The 18,678-nt window shown below is 38.4% G+C and overlaps 1 protein-coding gene across 3 annotated transcripts in view; it reads left to right on the top strand.

Moving 5' to 3' along the window:
• kat6b (K(lysine) acetyltransferase 6B) overlaps positions 1–15,797 on the top strand; it is a 212,326-nt gene extending 196,529 nt beyond the window's left edge. For all 3 annotated transcript variants that reach the window (XM_043678896.1, XM_043678898.1, XM_043678897.1), the window contains exons 15-17: positions 3,555–3,818; positions 7,896–8,205; positions 12,032–15,797. In XM_043678896.1, the coding sequence (XP_043534831.1) occupies positions 3,555–3,818; positions 7,896–8,205; positions 12,032–14,469 (3,012 nt within the window). In that variant the 3' untranslated portion in view covers positions 14,470–15,797. The remainder of the gene's footprint in view (positions 1–3,554; positions 3,819–7,895; positions 8,206–12,031) is intronic.
• Positions 15,798–18,678: the final 2,881 nt, after the last annotated feature.

Genomic DNA, 18,678 nt, shown 5'->3' with positions numbered 1-18,678 from the left:
CTTGTCCGCCATTATGCATGTAGCCCACTTTCCTGCCATGCTGGTGCTACTGACTAACCTGCCAGAGAAAACAAAAATAATCGAAAATAAAGCAAAAGGAAAGAGCAGAAGCAGAAGTAAAACAAAAAAGGAAAGGAGATGGGTTCCTGGTGTGAGCCTGCACACAGCCCCAGTACTCCACTGCCATCTGACACTATGCTCCTCCACTTTGTGCGTGACTTGAAGGAAACACTGAGGGTAGAAGGATGAGGAATGTACTGTGGGTGAGGGACTTTAATGTCTATCATAGCGCCAATACTGACCAAGCTGGTCAAGTCCTAACAGGCATAGCTACAAGATTGGTTCTGCAATATGAGGATAAGTAACCAACAAGGGGTAGAAACATACTTCATCCTCACCAATCTGCATAATTATAAGCATGTGTCCATGGTATTGATAAGAATTACAACCACACAAAAACATGAAGAATACCTGCATTGTGTTCTATGATGCTACTCCATTTAGCATGGTGCTAGTTTTTGAACAGATCTAACTGCTCAAGACTGTGCACCTTTTGAGACACTGAAGGCCATCAACAGCAGACGAATAATACTTGTTCTGCAATCTCATTGCCTGGCATATCCCTCACTTTATCATTACCGTCAAGTCAGCTCTGGTTCAATGAAGAGTGCAGGAGGGCATGGCAGGCACTACACCAGGAGGTTAAACATAAGGTGTCAACTTAGTGAAGCCACAATATAGGACGACTTACATGCCAAACAGCAACAAGTGATGGACAGGCTAGGAGATTCCACATCACTGGATCAAATCCACACTGTGCAGTCATGTCACATCCAATCATTAATACTGCGACTAATTAAACAACTCTTTTTGAGGAGGAGCTCCATCCTCCATAATGAGGAGGCCAATATTTCAGTGCAAGAGAAAAGGCTGAAACATTTGCACTAATCTTCAGCCAGCAGTGCTGAGCGAATGATCTCCCTCTGCCTCCTCCAAAGGACTCCATCACAGATGCCAGCCTTCAGCCTTGTGATATCAAGTTCATAAGATATAGGAGCAGAATTAGACCATTCAGCCCAGTGAGTCTGCTCTGCCATTCAATCATGGCTGATATGCTCCTCACCCCCATTTTCCTGTCTTCTCTCCATATCCCTTCAACCCATTACCAAGTAAAAATCTGTTAATTCCTCCTTAATTTTATCACTGTCATATCAAGAAATGGCTGAAGGCCTTTTCAGTACCCAGTGCCATGGTCCTTTACACCATTTCAGCAATAATACTGAAGGTTTGGGTTCTGGAACTTGCTGTGCAGCTTGTCAAACTGTTCTAGTACACCTACACATTTACTGGATAATGTGGAAAACTGCACAAGTGCACCCAGTAAACAAAAAGCAGGACCAACTAAATCCAAGCTAATTACAGCCCCTTCAGTATAGTTATGAAGGGGTCTTTAACAGTACTATGAAGCAAAACTGCTTAGCAATAATCAGCACTGCCAGCTGAAGATTATTGCAAATGTTTCAGCCTTTTGCACTGAAGTGTTGGCTTCCCCATTATGGAGGATGGAGCTCCTCCTCAGGTGAGTTGTTTTAGTGGTCGCAGTATTCATGATTGGATGTGGCATAACTACAGAGTGTGGATTTGGTCCATTGATGTGGAATCTCCGAGTCTTTTCATCACTCGTTTGTGTTTGATTCAAACATGAACAAAAGAGCTGAACTCCTGAGAGGAGGTGAGAGTGACTGCCCTTGACATCAATGCAGCATTTGACTGAGTGTGGCATCAAGAAGCTCCAACAAAGCTAGAGTCAGTGGGATTCAAGGGAGAATCTCTCTGCTGGTTGGAGTTATACTCAGCACGAAGGGAGGTGATTGTGATTGTTGGTCTGTCACATTAGCTCCAAGACTTCGGTGCAGGAGTACCAAATGACCAAGCATTTTCAACTGCTTGATCAGTAATCTTTGTTATTATCAAAAGATCAGAAGTGGGCATGCTGCCTGATGATTGCACAATATTCAACATAATTTGTGATGACTCGGGCACTGAAGCAATCCATGTCCAAATGTAGCAAGATATGGTTCTCTGGGCTGACAAGTGGCACACAATATTTGAATCACAAAAGTACCAGGCAATAAGCATCTCCAACAAGATTGAATCTAAACTTTGCCTCTTGACAGTGAGGCAATATCCATTACTGAACTCCCCTCCATCAACGTCCTGGAGTTTACTGTTAGCCAGAAACTGAACTAGACTTGATTATCAGTTAACCTTTGGACAACAACGTTGTTCATGTAGTTGGATGTGTCATTTTATACTTAATGAAATTCCGTTTAAAATTATATTAATTTCAGCTGTCCAGAAATCAAGGCAGAAATGTTGCTTTTAAATTAGTATCAGGCTAATAATAAGCTCACAACATATTCCTTTGAATATGATAATAAAGTTCTATCTCACTCACCAACCAATTTGCCCTTTGGTCAATTTAAAGCTCAGTAACATTGCAAAGCGTGTTAAGGCAAATGATGTATTTTCCAAGTCATTTTTAATTCACGTTGAAAAATATAGCAAAGCTGAAAACAAAAAATGCTGGCAATCACAGTGGACCAGGCAGCATCCCTGAAAACAAAATAAGCTAACATTTCGAATCATCAGAGCAGATGAAGAGTCATCTAGACTGGAAATGTTAGTTTGCCTTCTGTCTATCGATGCTGCCTGACCCGCTGTGATTTCCAGGATTTTTTGTTTTCAGTTCAAATTCCAGCAACTTCAGTAATTTGCTCCTACATTGAAAAATAAAGCAGTTAGTTTCAATGCAGCAAGCTGCCACAAGCAGTGGTGAGATAAACAATTAGATCATCTGTTTTAATAAGTTGGTTGATTGATATATATTAGTCAGGACACAGGGGCAAAACTGATTACTGCCAGGGATACCTTCTATTTACCGGAGAAGCATGTAAGCCCATTTAACATCTCACTTCAGAGATGGCATCTCTGACAGTAGGCTCAGCCTCAGGGAATCAGTTGGGATAGATAGGAATATGAAATTGAAACACTGACATTTTAGCAATGATCTTATTGAATGGTGTCACAGGCTTAAAAGGCTGAATGGTCTATGTATGCTCCTATTTCATATCTTTTTCTGCATTTCTTTTGCATCCCCTGGCTTCTCTTTGCATCCCCTGGCTTCTCTTTGCACATCTTTGGCATGCAATTTGAACCTACAACATTCTGCTTCAGTAATGTTTCTTTATTTACGTGACCCATGAAAAGCAAAATGACTAATTTTAAATGAATGCTTCTAAGGAGATACACTATATTAGTCCGTATTAATTGACCGTGTACTACCGTGCAAAACAATTAAAAGTCCACTTTATAATCGTTAATTCTCAAAAAGTTATTCGGTTACATACTATTATGAATAAATTACTACATGATTCATTTGGAGCAATTTCATTAGATGGTTGATAATTGTATTTGACTAAACTGTTAATTCGTAAAAGGTCTAGTTTCACAATTGTTGAATTTATGTTGTGTTTATCTGCTTACAATTTCAGGCTGAGCAATTGATGGAGCAAGCTAGCTGTTGGGAAAAAGAGCAAGAGCAGTATGCTGAAATGCAGGCCAATAAGCATTCAGTTGCTAGTCCAGCATGTAAAAATAGATTAATGCAATCTGAATGTCTACCTGCCAATAGCGAATCAACAGTGGAAAATGCATATGAAATGAGTGAAGAAGAGAATGAAGAGGAGAATGACGATACACAGCCAACCTTATCTCCAGGCACAGCAAAGTCACTGTTAAGAGGGTCTAAGAGGAAGGTAAGTTAAAATGGCAAAGCTAATTTTCCATTAATCTAAATTTGATTGGATGTTGTTGCACTTGCCTAAGTGTTGATTTTAAGATTGAAAGCTGATCAAGCAAAATGGTGTCAAATATTGTTTTAGGAGTCTCAATCAAAAAAGAAAGACATGGCTCTTTTGGGATTTTTATGCCATGAGTCAGAAGCTTGTGTATTTGAACATATAGACTGGCAAATATTCCAGTGGTTGCATCAGAGGTGTCATTCTTTTAGGTGAGAGGTTAAACTAAAACCTATTCAGCTACACATCATAGAGATTGCACAACACTAATCTCAGAGCAATATTCTTCACTTCGCTAGTAGTGCCAAAAATGTATTAATTGAAAGCTTATCTTTCTGTTGTCTATGGAAACTTACTGGCTGCCAAAAAGCAGCTCTATTCACTGATAAAACAAAATCTCTGCACTTCGAAGTAATTATTTGCATGTGAAACACTAGGAGATATTTTGGGAGTCACATTCAGGTTTCAAAAGATTGTAATGTTATTTCTAGTTATATTGAAGCACCTTGGATTCACATGGACTCTGTCCTGCTTTCAGAAGTTAATTTTAATATGTCTTACTCAGGCATGTTTGTTTAGAATTGAAAGACATTTACTCTTCTTCCAGAAAATATAATTTTTATTAACTCTCTCAAGTATTAAGTAATATTTATGGAGCAGTTTATCACATGGTGAAAATATAAAGAAAAAACTCAGGAATTGACAGTGCTGTGCTAATGTTGACTGAATAATGTGCAGATTGTATTGTTACAATAGCAATAACTTGTATAGTACCTTTAACTTAACATACTTCACAGAAGTTTGAAAGAAAATTTGGTTGAAATAAATCTAGACACCCATGCACACAATGCTTTGCATAGTTACAAGAAACTACAAAGTATAACTTTTCTCCATTCTTTGTTTGAATGTTTTTTACACGTTTCACTATTTAAATGAAATTTTCTTTGAATTTTGTCCATCAAAAGAATTGGCACATTGCTTCTGGAATTCTTGAAGTCAATACAATACTGCCCTCTGGTGTATTTTACTCCTGTTAATCTGAGTATAGTTTAGAACAATTAGGACCTGGGCGTTGCACTTTTTTTGTAAAGGAAGGTAATTTTTGTTAACAAAATCTCAGAAGTTGCACTTCAGAAACTCACCTTTCTTAAAAGTTGATGTATGGATTTTAATTTTGGAAAACATGGAATTGTTATGATTAGCAGGTGGGCACAAAATTATTTTCAAGAAAAAAATTCCATACCTCATGAATGCTGATCCAATAATCCACAAGCATTTGAGGGAGTTCAAGATTTTCTTTATGTGAAAAAATGTTTGACTGACTGAGTGTATTCTAAATCGCGTAACCTTAATTTAGTGTATTCTAAATCGCGTAACCTTAATTTTAAGATTTACGCTTTCCCATTCCAAATTCCTAGTCTAGTGGAAATCATTTATTTTTACCTATCCAATCAAATGCTTTAATTTTTCTTCATTCATTTGTGGGATGTGGGCGTAACTGTCTGGGCCAGTGTTTATTGCCCATTCCTAGTTGCCCTTGAGAAGTTGTTGGTGAGCTGCCACCTTGAACTGATGCAGTCTGTGTGCTGTTAGTATACCCACATTGTGCTTGGGGAGGAAATTCCAGGATTTTGACCCAGCAACAATGAAGGGATGGCAATATATTTCCAAATGTCTTGGAGGGAAATTTGCAGGTGGTGTCGTTTCAGTGTATCTGCTGCCCTTGTCCTTCTGGATGGAAATGGTCATGGGCTTCGAAGGTGCTGCCTAAGGATCTTTGGTGATAATGATAAGGATTTTTAGGGATAATGATAAGGATCTTTGGAGATAATTGTCTTAACACTTTGATTAAGTCATTTCTCAATCTCCCACACTCAAGAAAATACAATCTGAGTTCATATAAGTACTATTTGCAATTTAACCCTCTAATCCCTTGTACCACTGTGATAAACCTGCACTGTGTGCACATATTATTTTTTGAAGTGTAATACCTAAATCTTAAATTAGAATGGATCAGGTCTTACCAAGGTTTTAAAGCACAACTTATTCCTCTTTATATACCAGGAATATTGATGTGGTGTGCATGAATTTCCAAAAGGCATTGAATACAGTGCCACAATAGCCTTGAGATAAAAATAATAGTTCGTGGAATAAAAGAACTGCAGCAATGTGGCTACAAAATTGGCTGAGGGATAGGAAACAAAGACTAATGAATAACGGGTATTTTTCAGGTTGATGGAAGATTTTTAACAGAGTTGCTCAAGGACAGATCTGGGGTCTTTATTTTTTATCATTTTTAAATGATCTGGATCTTGAAATACAAAGAGCTTCAAAGTTTGTGGACAATACAAAATCTGGGACCATTATAAACAATGAGAAGGATGACGAAGAGCTTCAAAAGGATGTTGACAGAATGGGCAAATAGGAGGCAGATGAAGTCAGTGCAAAGAAGTGAAGATATACATTTTGGTAAAGAGAAGGTTCACTAGGCTGATACCACATATGGAGAGAATGTCTTTTTGAGAAGAGATTGAGTAGATTGGGCCCATACTCACTGGAATTTAGAAGAATGAGAGGTGACCTTGGATTGTTAGGGGATTTGATGGGTTGGATGCAGGAAGAGCCAGAAGGCATAAACTCAGAGGAAGGGGTCATACCTTTAAAACACAGCCGAGGAGGATTTTTTTCTCAGAGAGGGTAGTGAATCTATGAAATTCCTTACTGCAGAGGGCTGTCAAAACTGGAAAAGGCAGGAAAGTGGAGTTGAGGATAATCAGATCAGCCATGATCTCATTGACCGGCAGAGCAGACTTGATGGACTGAATGGTCTGCTTCTGCTCCTTTATCATAAAATCTTATGGTACAAATAGCAAGGGCAGTGTGTAGCAAAGAAAGGGCACAATGCTTGAAGGGTAGCAGATTGGGTATACTTGAGTATACGTCATTGTAAGTGGCAGGGCATGTAGAGAAACCAATTAAGAAAGCAGTCAGTATTCTCGGCTTCACAAATAGAGACATAGAGTTCAAGTAGAGGGAGGTTATGTTGAACCTTTATAAAGCACAAGTTAAATCTTGGCTTTTGGGCGCCATACTTTAGGAAAGAAGCGACTGGATTGGAGAGAGTACAAAAGGCAAACAGTGAAAATTGTTCCATGGATGAGAAACTTAAGCTATAATATTAAACTGAATAAATTGGGTTTGGTTTCCTTGGAGAGGGGAAGTCGAATAGAAGTATTCAAAATTGTGAGGGGTCTGGATGGAATAGATAAGGGAAAAACAGTTCCTGCTCATAAGAAAATCAAGAACAAAAGGGTGTTGTTTAAAGTGTTTTTGCAAAGGAACAAATGAGAGGTGAGAAAACACATTTTCACACAGCAAGTAGTTAGGATCTAAAATACACTCACTGGAAATGCAATGGAGGCAGGGTTATTCAAGACATACAAAAAGTCATTAGATCATTATTTTTATTTAAATAATATGCAGGGTTATGGCAAAAAGCCAAGGGATTGACAGTAAGTCAAAAATGCTTAGATACCTGATGCAGGCACAATGGACAGAATCACCTCCTGCGCTGTAGTAATGCTGTGATTCTGCGATTGTTTTATAACCCCCCCCCCACCCCCAATTTAGCTAACTTTTACAGATGTATCTGTATGGCCAACTAATTCCCATATTCCTCCATTGTTTACAAAATACCACATTCCATCTGTCTTAGATCCAAAGGAGATGACATTGCACTTTTCCACTTGAAACTCCATTTTTCACAGCTTTTCCCACTCACTTAATTTGTCTTTGCCGACCAATTTAGTCAGGAATACACCTATCCTGTTATAATGATGGATAGGAACTAAAATAGCTCCAGGCTTGCTGTCAGCAGGAACAAGTACATTTTAAATTCTTAAACATTACTGAGCGATGCAAAATCTGTCGAGGTTAAATTCCCAGCCATTAAGGTTTTCTGTGTTTGCTTACCATGTTTTCTATATGAAAATGCTACAAATTAAATTATTTTGATATTTAATTTTACTTTTTCAGAGGCCACTCATGCACAGAAAGAAGAGGGGCCGCAAACGTCGGAGGCATAACAGCAGTGTTACCACTGAGACTATTTCTGAAACAACTGAGGTACTGCATGAAGCCTTTGAGAACTCTGACAATGAGAGTCAAATGCCTTGCTTGGAACCAACTTGTGAAGAGGAGGAGAATGACGAAAATGATGATGAAGTAAAGAATTATTTCAGGCATCGCTGTGCCACCTTAGACTTAAAAAAGAAGGATCAATCAGATGAGAGAGACGATCTCTGCAAAAGTGCAGATGAAACTCGTGAGAAAGAACAACATACAGGTACAAAACTATCATGACTAAATATTAACATAATTCTCCATGATTGGAATATTAATAAAGACTTTAGATTAATCAAAAAATTTGAAAGCTTTGCAGGAGCTTGTGGCATTGTAGGACTGGGCTGGGAAGGTCAGATAATGTCTGACGTCTGAGACTTAAATGAGGAGGAAGGTGAAGGAAGAGACGTCCCTTATTAATACATTGTTTAAAGCAAACCTTTGCAAAACATTCTAACTTTCAATTATGTTTTTGAACTGTATAGAAACCTATTATTTTGAGTCTCATTGTTTAGCCAATGTCAGCAAGCAGCTCTCTGTAGAATTCTACATATCAGCATCCAATCTAGTCCTGAAAAATTAGGAAATAACCCAGTCAAAATCAATATCAGCTGAATGCAGAGACAATACCTGGGTTAAATTTGATATAATCAAAAACACCCTTTATACTAACTTATATATACACGCTATGCTATCCTTTACTGTTAATAATCCATTGCTATTTCCATCCACATCTGGACAACAAATATCAGTCAAATATTACTGTGAACCCTCTGCAGATAATGTGTGTATTTTTTTTTCACATTTTCTGATTGTAGAGGAACCTCGACTATCCAAATATCAATTATCTGAATATTGCATTATCCGAAAGAGATCTCGAGGTCCCGATATTACATCAAAGAGCTGTTTCAACCGTGATCGCATCTTTTGTTTACAATGATTAAAAACAATCTTGGCTCACTGAAATACTGCCGAGAACGGTCCTGGACAGTTCAGGCACCATCTCCAAATGACTGACCTCCGCCCTCTCTCTCTCTCTCCCCACACTTTCTCCCTGGAGTTCAACATAGGGGTGAATCCAAACCCCCCCTACCCACCCACATCCTCAGATATTATCTCTAACATTGTCCTGTATGGGGCATACATGAAATTTGTCAAAAAGTCACTGTGTGTGTGTGCGTGCGTGCGTGCGTGTGTGTGTGTTTGGAGACTTACCTCACAAAGGCAGCAGCAGTCTTACTGTTGGTGTCCACTCCAGCTGCTCCGGTGGGGGGGAGGGTTTATGACGGGGCGGAGGAGCAGATGGGTTCAGATGGTGGGGGGGTGCAGAGGGCAGGGTTGGGGGGAGTGGGTTGGGGCTCACATGCTGCTGTCTTGCCTCCTGAACATAAAGCAGACTCAATAGAAAACTCCCAAGCCCCAGAGGAAAGGCATTGAATTGATTAACCAAATAATCAGTTATACGAACGAAATAGTGCCCATCCATCTAGTTCAGATAATCGAGGTTCCTCTGTATACGTCCATCGAGCCCTTTTGAATTCTAAAGGTCCATCAAACAATAATTTGGAGGAATACGTATGCACAGGATAAAAGCAAAATACTGCAGATGCTGATAATCTGAAATAAATGCAGAAAATGCTGGAGAAACTCAACAGGTCTGGCAGCATCTGTGGATACAGAAATAGAATTAATCTTTCAAGTCAAATGACTTCTTCAAGACCCATTTATTATATCAGACTCAAGTCATATTCGATTCAAAATATTAACTCTTTCTCAACCCTGTTTCTCTCTCCACATATGCTGCCAGACCTGTTGAAGTTTTCCAACATTTTCTGTTTTATTTCAAAAACACTTATGCTGTGCCAAAGTAGTCTGCTTGGAACTGAATAAGGGTAAATGTCCCCACAAAATTAAATTTGATGTGCCCAGGCATATCCATTAGGAAAATGCACCAATCCACCAACTCATGGAAATTAATAAACCAAAGTGATTCAGGCAAGATGGTCCACTGCTCACTATCTTATCTGCCAGAGCAATGTGCCCCAAAGTAACACATTCAACAAAACTTCCCCTGGTCTTCTACAAACCACTGTGTAAGGCTTCTGTGCATCTTGACATGCCGAGTGAATACTGTACTAACAATGTATAAACAATGCAGTATACACTGTACTCATAATGTATAAATGTATGACAGTGCACACTGCTAATAGTTTGAATGTATGACCATGTGCATTGTACTAACATATGTAAATGTATGATAATGTATACTGATTACAATGTAGATATGTATGGAAGTTTGTACTGTGCTAACAATGTATAAATGCATGTATGACTGAATTGTAACTGAGAATGGTTACAATTTGACAAATTTATGGCATTTGTAACGGCTAAAATGATGATCTGGAGAGCAGTGTTTAGCTGCAAGAAATGCAGCCACATACATTGTTTAAAAATATCCTCAAAACATTTCTTTCTAGCATTGATTTTTCCCTTTTATATACCTCTAGCAGTTTGATGTTGACATTTTTAGTGCATGATGGAACTGAACAAAGTACATCCACTGATAGTTTTTTAAAAAATATATGGTCTCCTCACAATCTGAATTTTAAATCTTAGTTTTGCCACTGTGGGAAGATGCGAAGTAGAGGCAAAGCACTTCCCAGTGGAAAAGGAAAAATTGAGGGGTGAATTTTTGTGATCCAGATTTCTTGCAAATTTCAGGCCAGTTTAGAGGCATTAGAAACGTTCTGTTTAAAACAGCAATGGTATAATGTGAAAGAAAGTTTCTATGCCAGTCCAGATCCAAATATATACTGTTTGAAATATCTTGTTTTATGACATTATCTGGGCCCTATCCTCAGACACACCAGATGCATGGATCCCTGGAGTCTTGAGGACTGGAAAGAGAGTAGAAGAATGCATACCTTTGCCAAAAGATTTTTTTTAATAGCTTAAATTCAACAAGGAATATAGAATGATTGAGCCACTCACAAGACATGCAATCAAAATGTATCAAAAATAAACTCATGGGTGTTATTTAGTCAGAGAAAACAAAATAATTGTAATTGAACACATGGTTTTGTACATTCTTTACATAAAGAAATTCGTACAATGTCAACTCCTGTTGGATGATATTTTTGGATGATTTTATATTGTACATTAGAGTTTGCATAATTGGCTACTTGTACATCTTAAAAGAGAATCATTATCTTACACATAACAAATCAAACAACTGCTAATTGGTGTTGAATTATTTTTATCTTGTCCTATTTAACAAAATATACTAATTTGCAGCTACATTATTTTGTACAGTGCTGTTAATTATATGTAAGTATTCACCTCAGCAAAATAAGACCTTCAGAAGCTCAGGCAGAATAATTTAATGCAAATGAGTAAAAATATTTTTTCTGTTTTCTTTTCCCCTCCCACCATTTATCATGAAGATTTTAGTCTGTTGGTGAGGTTTCTCATACCTCACTCAAATACCTGTCAACGGACTAACTACCCATTATGGAGGGAATCACAACAAACCATAGTTTGTCTTAACCCACATCCAGTCACGTGTAGCAGCAGTAATTAGTGACAAGAACAGTCTTTTTTTTTCCCTTTCCTGAGTAGGGGATGCTGAGCAGAGCATTTGTTTTAGCATGGTGTGTTCATAAAACATAATTAATAACTAAAATGTACAGATTTCAAGAGGACTAAATGGGAGATTGCTTTAATTATTTCACTCCTCCTTTAATTAATGCAACATTTAACTACAGGAGAAGCATCATGAATTCATTGTGATGTTTGTTAAATGTTTATTCTATTAAATTAAATCATCTGTCCAATTTTATGTAAATTGCATATAAAGGTTTATTCCTATCTGAATCATAAAACCTCAGAGTTATGGTTTACTTTTATCTGAGCATGTCTTTGATATTTCTACAAATAATTATTTATTTTAACTTATAACTTTAGAATGAACTGTAGATATTTTAAGCTCCAATGTTGTTCAAGTGGGTAGCAGTAAACACTTAAAGCAAGTTTCTTTTTTTCTTGCCCAGATAAAGCAAATACTGATACTTCTTCAAAAGAGAACACTGAGGAAAACTCTGTTGATTGTGAGCCTATAGCAAGAGTTGTGAAACGCAAAAAAGGTTGGCCCAAAGGAGTGAAGCGTGGTCCAGCTAAATGGAGACGCAAAGCCGAGAATAAAACTGGTTTTAAACTCAACTTGTACACGCCACCAGAGACTCCCCTGGAGCCTGACCAGCCAGTCATAACAGAGGAGAGGCAAGTTGTGACTGATCCGCAAGTTGCAACTGATCAGCAAATTGTAATTGAGAAGCACAATGATGTAGCTCCTGCAATAACAGAGGAGGATGAACTTGAAAATGAGGAAAAGCCGGAATCCACAGGTAAATCTCTCTCTATATCTAAAGAGGAGAAAGAACCTGTGGAGGAGGCATCTGAGAAGGAGCATGATCATGTCAGTGACGTCCCTGGGGATGAAACTGGTAATCATGAACATGAGGAAGAAGAGGATGAAGAGGAAGTGAATCAAAATGAGGATCATGATGCAGATGATGAAGATGACAGTCACATGGAGTGTATTGAAGTACAAAAAGAAAATCCAGATGAAATATTTAAGGAAGAATCCCTAAGCCAAGAACCATTCTTAGAGTTAAATGTTCCAAGCAATAACACTGAGCAAAAAGATGAGATGGATCACATTGATGACCCTGTGCCTGACTCTGATGAAGATCAGAACAACGATAATGAAAGGAATTCAGATCATATGCCAGATTCAGATGATGATCGCACCAATAACCAGGATCATACAGACAATGGCAAGCATAGCCCAGAGTTTAGAGAGGAAAATTTAACTGTAGAACCTGACACTGAAACCGTGCAAGCTGTTCAGTCACTAACACAAGAAAATGGTGATCAAGAAAATAGTGAGCAAGTGAGTACATACCAAGACTGTGCAGAAACTATGGAGGCCTGTAGGAATCTGCAAAGTTATGCTCATACAGAACAGAGCCCACAAATGAATGACTGCCATCAGTCAGATCATAGCAGTCCCCTTTCATCTGTTCACTCTCATCCTAGCCAATCAGTTCGATCGGTAAACAGCCCCAGTGTACCTCCCATTGAGAACAATTATACTCAGATCAGCCCCGATCAGAGTGGTATTTCTGCTCCATCGTTACAGAATGTGGAGACCAGTCCAATGATGGATGTTCCTTCAGTTTCTGACCATTCACAACAGGTTGTGGACAGTGGTTTCAGTGACCTAGGCAGCATTGAGAGTACAACTGAAAACTATGAGAACCCAAGCAGCTATGATTCAACTATGGGAAACAGCATTTGTGGCAACAACTCAACACAGAATAGTTGCTCTTACAATAACATCTCTTCCAGTAGCCTGACTCAGAGTAGTTGTGCAATGACTCAGCAGATGACTAACATTAATGGTAGTTGTAGTATGATGCAGCAAAATAGTATCAACTCTCCACCAAACTGCAGTGTTAAATCTCCCCAGAATTGTATAATTGAAAGAACTCCTAGCAACAATCAACAACAACTGTCACAGTGCAGCATGACCACCAGTTTCACACCAGCAATACAAATGACAGACATTCCAGAAACTGGAAACTCAACCATCAGCATCTACGAAAGGATGGGCCAGGGTGATTTTGGAACTGGGGGTTATCCACAGCCATCTGCCAATTTCAGCCTGGCCAAATTACAACAGCTAACTAACACAATCATGGATCATCCATTGCCTTATAACCATTCTGCTGCTGTTACTTCCTATGCAACTAGTGTCTCCCTGACCACCCCACATACGGGCCTTGTACAACTTCCACAGTCGCCTCATTCCATATCTGGGGGAGTGCAAGCACAACCTACAATGACTCCCCCACCTAATCTTACCCCTCCACCAATGAATCTGGCTTCACCACTTCTACAGCACAATATGGCAGCCCCAAATATTGGAATCCCTCATACCCAAAGATTACCAACGCAAATGGCAGCCAAAGGCCATGTTGCCATACGTTCTAAATCTGTGTCCATACCACCTGTTGCTGCACACCAGCAACAAATCTATAGCCGTGCCTCACCATCTGTGGCCATGCAGCCCACACCTCGACCTCTGACCATGCAACGAGGCATGAACATGGGCCTAATGCCAGCACCAACTTATAATGTCAACTCTATGAACATGAATATGAATACATTGAATGCTATGAATGGGTACAGGATGACTCAGTCCATGATGAACAGTGGTTACCATGGAAATCCTGCTTACATGAATCAAACTGCCCAGTACCCCATGCAAATGCAAATGAGCATGATGGGAAGTCAGCCATATACCCAGCAACCAATGCAAAGTAGTCCACATGGTAATATGATGTACACGCCACCAGCCCACTACAGTCACATGAATACTGGCATGTCCAAACAGCCTTTGAATGGCTCCTATATGAGGAGGTAGATTTTGCCAAGTAACTAAGGTACTAAAAGAAAACCTGCATACCTAGAATCAAATCCAACTTATAAAGAACAGGTTGTAGGGTTATCTACTTTGAAGACTGGCTATTTGGCTGAGCTGTCATGATAAAATAATACTGAAGAAAAGTGGCACTTTGCATTCAATCTGTTGACAGAAGGAAGCCTTATTTATTTTGTTTTAAGTCGAATTGGGTAAGGATTGTTTTCATCTTTGTAAATTCGTATTTTTCCTTTCTGAGTTTGGCTTGGAGAGAGCACATCTTCGAAAGAAGTATGGAAACTGAGGTAGTACAGCCATGCAATAGAAACTTTATATGTGCCTATTTGCCCTTGGAAAGGATTTTGCAAGTTAGAAAATAGTGAAGATAAAAGTCCAAATGGCAGACAGCTAAATCACACCGGGGGCTGGAGCTGGGGATTCTTTTATTCCTTGGACTTCTGTTGTTATACAATACATGTATATTTGATTTTGTGAAGCTGATGCCTAATTCAGCATGCAGCAGAACATCATTGGAGAATTTGTTTGTGACAGTGTGCCCTTTAGTAAAACAAATATGTGTTGTGTTTAACAGCAAACCATTTGTTATGTTTTGCCTTTATTAGGTTTTACTAGCTTCAAAGTAAAATGAAAACTATATTTTTGTTAATTCTGAGACTGTAAAAAAAAAAATGTAAAAGCAAGACCTTGATTTCATTTGGCAGTTTTGAAAGGGTTACTTGCAAAAATGTTTAGTGTATAATTGAAATGTTTCTTTTTGTAACTAATTTCTTTCCTTTGGTGAGGCAGCTTTCTGTTTTATAAATGCAAAGTACTCTGTTGGACAAATGAAGACACATTCTGTTAACAGCGTATCTGAATATTTGTACCTGTCGGTTTCATATAAAGCGTAGCTTTTTTTTCCTAAATATATCAGTCAGCCACAAAAATGCTGTCTACGAGTAACTGTTCAGTTCTGTTGGCCCAATGATAACACCTTTAACTACTCATTGGCATTCCATCAGTAGATTTTTCTATCTTTAGAGAATATTGAAGTTATATTTTAAAAAAAATTAGAACTGTAGTGTGTGAATAGACCAACATAAGCTTAAAAACGCATGTAAAAAGTATTTGTGTCTGTTTATATTGCTTACTTTTTGTAGCCTTTGTACTTGTACATGGTGACTGTAAGGACTGAGAGGAAAAAGCTGGATACATGTATAAAATAGGACACAGACAAGTGAGAGAAACACTTGTATTTATCAGTTATCCTTCTGGCCAGTCACTTCAAAGGACGCTGTACATTTTAACATGGAATAAATTATGTTGAGCCATTTCCAGATTTTGTGTGCTTTTATATTTCAGAGAGCTTCTGTTAACTTCATGTTTTAATTCTTATTGATTGGTATTATTAGTTAAGGAAACTAGTACTCAAGTGCCTAAAATGATTAGTGTAAGTTCAATCATGTTGCTTGTTATGAACTCCCTGTCAATCAGAATTTCACTTCATGGAAGACATCTCATTGGGTGAAGACATTGACATAGTAGAGCTATCACTGGACTAGTGATCCAGGCAACTGTTCTGGCTTCAAATCCCACTACAGCATCAGAACACAGAATAGTACAACACAGGAATGGGCCCTTCGGCCCACAATGTTGTTACAAACATGACGTCAAATTAAACTAATCTCTTCTGCCCACCCTTGGTTCGCATCCCTCCATTCTTTGCAGATTCATGTTTACTTCAATTACTAAAAGTTGGAATATAAAGCTAGTCTCAGTAACAATGATTGTGACAGCTATTATTATTGTCATTAAAAACTTCTTTAGTATCCAGTCCGGCCTACATGTGACTTAAATACCCTCTGAAATGTCCTTGCAAGCCACTACTTGGAGATGGGCTTAAAAATGTGTTGCTGGAAAAGCGTAGCAGGTCAGGCAGCATCCAAGGAGAAGGAGAATCGACATTTCGGGCATAAGCCCTTGAATGCTGGCCTTGACAGACATGCATGACTAAACAGAATAAAGGGGAAAATGCACCTTATGGAAGACATCTGAAAACATTTTACTTGGTGGATATTAAGCAGGAGTGAAGGAGGAAAAGGAGAAATAGCTCGTAGAATAATCAAATAAAAATCTTTCATGAGGTATTAAAAGCAGGGAATTGTCTGAATAGGTTTCAAGATTTTTGGAAAATGTTCAAGAGGAAAAGTGGGCAAAATTCTGAGAGCAGAAACTGATATTGAAATTGGAGTGGTGAGTGTGGAGTAAAATTGTGTGTCAGCAGGGAAGGATGTGAGTGGCAATATCTAAATGGAGGAGCTGAGATCAGATGAGGGGATTATAAAGCAAGATCAAGAATCTTGAAATCAATTCTCTGTGGTATATTAAAACAACAGAAAGTTGCCTTTTTCCTGGTAGCTAATGATGTAGAATATACCCTTTTCCATTGCAAACCAATATTTTCTCCTATTTACATGGGACATACTTTTAATTTAAATTGGCAAAGTGCTGGAAACCCAGGAAAGATGTGGACTGAAGAATTCTGAATGACTGGTAATTATGGAAAGTAAAAATATTATAGAAGGCAAGAGCTGGCTTGAGAACTATGAAAAAGCAATAGTGTGGGGTATGGGCAAACAGCAAGCTGGCAGTCTTGTTATTTTAAACCCCATTTATGAAACAAAAATTACCATTTATTTCTTCCTGATGTTGGATTAATGCTAAAGTGGTCAGTGCAATTAAAAGGTCAAAGAAACTTGAAAACAAACTGGGATGTATGATCTCACGCAAAAAAGACTTTGCTTCAATCACCAGTGCAGTCTCTGAGTTGTGGAAAGAGTGGATAATAGGGACAAGTGGGTGTCTAACTACAGAATAATGATGAAACTTTATTTGAAATAGGCAGCAGATAATTCACTCCCAAAAAACAGCATCTAAACACTTCAATTATGATCTGTATACCTCAGCTAACCAAAAGGGCTCTTGTAGCTCAATAGTAATTATCCTATCTCTGAGTGTGAGGGTCTTGAGTTAAGTCCCACCTGCTGTAGACATGTGTCATAACATACCTGAACAGGTCGGTTGAAAGTATCTAAATCTATCGGGTAACAGTCCATTTATTGAATGCGTATAAGAGAATTCCTGGCTGTACAATGGCTTTGCTTCCAACAATTTGTCCTCCCTGCTGGAATCACTGCGACACTCCTGTTCATGTTCAAATGGTACATTATCAATGGCATTGTATTTGTTTTATGAAAAAAAAACTTTCATTTGTTAATTACCATTGCTAAAAGGACAAAGATTAATCTCAAGATTTACATCCAAACACATAATTATGACTGACCATCACCTCAATTAACTAATTATGGCTATACATGAACCTGGCAGAAAGTTGTCTTTTTCCTGGTAGCCAATGATGTAAAATATGCCGCTTTCCATTGCAACCCAACATTTTTTCTATTTATATTGGACATACTTTTAATTTAAAATTGCAGATGAATCAAAATTTGTACTGAGTTTTTACCATTGAGAATTACTTCTGTCACAGTTTAAAAGTCTTGTTGAAGTTTACCTGTGAAATAAGTATCATTTATTTACCCTTGTGATTCCCTGCTGAATGCTTGTTCAGCAACATTATTTTTAGGTATTTGTATAATCCAGAGAAGTAACTAGCAACATGCTAGTTTGGATAGTTAACAGAATCAAAAACCCCAAGTATCTTTTTGTCATTATTAGTAAGAGGTAAGTCTATTATTCAACAGTTTACTTAGAACCGAAATAAAACTAAGATAAAGCAAAAAAAAAATAACAGATGCTGCAAGTCTGAAAGAAAAACAGAAACAACTTGAAAAGCTTCATAGGTTTGTTAGTATCTCAGGAGAGAAAATGAGGACTGCAGATGCTGGAGAGTCAGAGTTGAAAAGTGTGTGGCGCTGGAAAAGCACAGCAGGTCTGGCAACATTGAGGAGCAGGAGACTCAACGTTTCAGGCAAAGGCCCTTTGTCAGGAATGTGGAGGGGGAACAGGGCTGAGAGATAAATAAGAGGCTGGGGGGTGAGATAGCTGGCAAAATGATAGGTGAATGCAGGTGAGGGGTAATTGTGATAGGTCGGTGGGGAGGGTGGAACAGAGAGGTGGGAAGAAAGATAGATAGGTCAAGAGGGCAGTGCTGAGTTGGAGGGTTGGATCTGGGATGAGGGGCAAGGGGAAATT

The sequence above is a fragment of the Chiloscyllium plagiosum genome, chromosome 38 (assembly GCF_004010195.1).
Source record: "Chiloscyllium plagiosum isolate BGI_BamShark_2017 chromosome 38, ASM401019v2, whole genome shotgun sequence".
In the NCBI taxonomy this organism is placed as follows: Eukaryota; Metazoa; Chordata; class Chondrichthyes; order Orectolobiformes; family Hemiscylliidae; genus Chiloscyllium; species Chiloscyllium plagiosum.
Note: the sequence above shows the minus strand (reverse complement) of the source record. Positions and strands in the feature narration are given on the sequence as shown.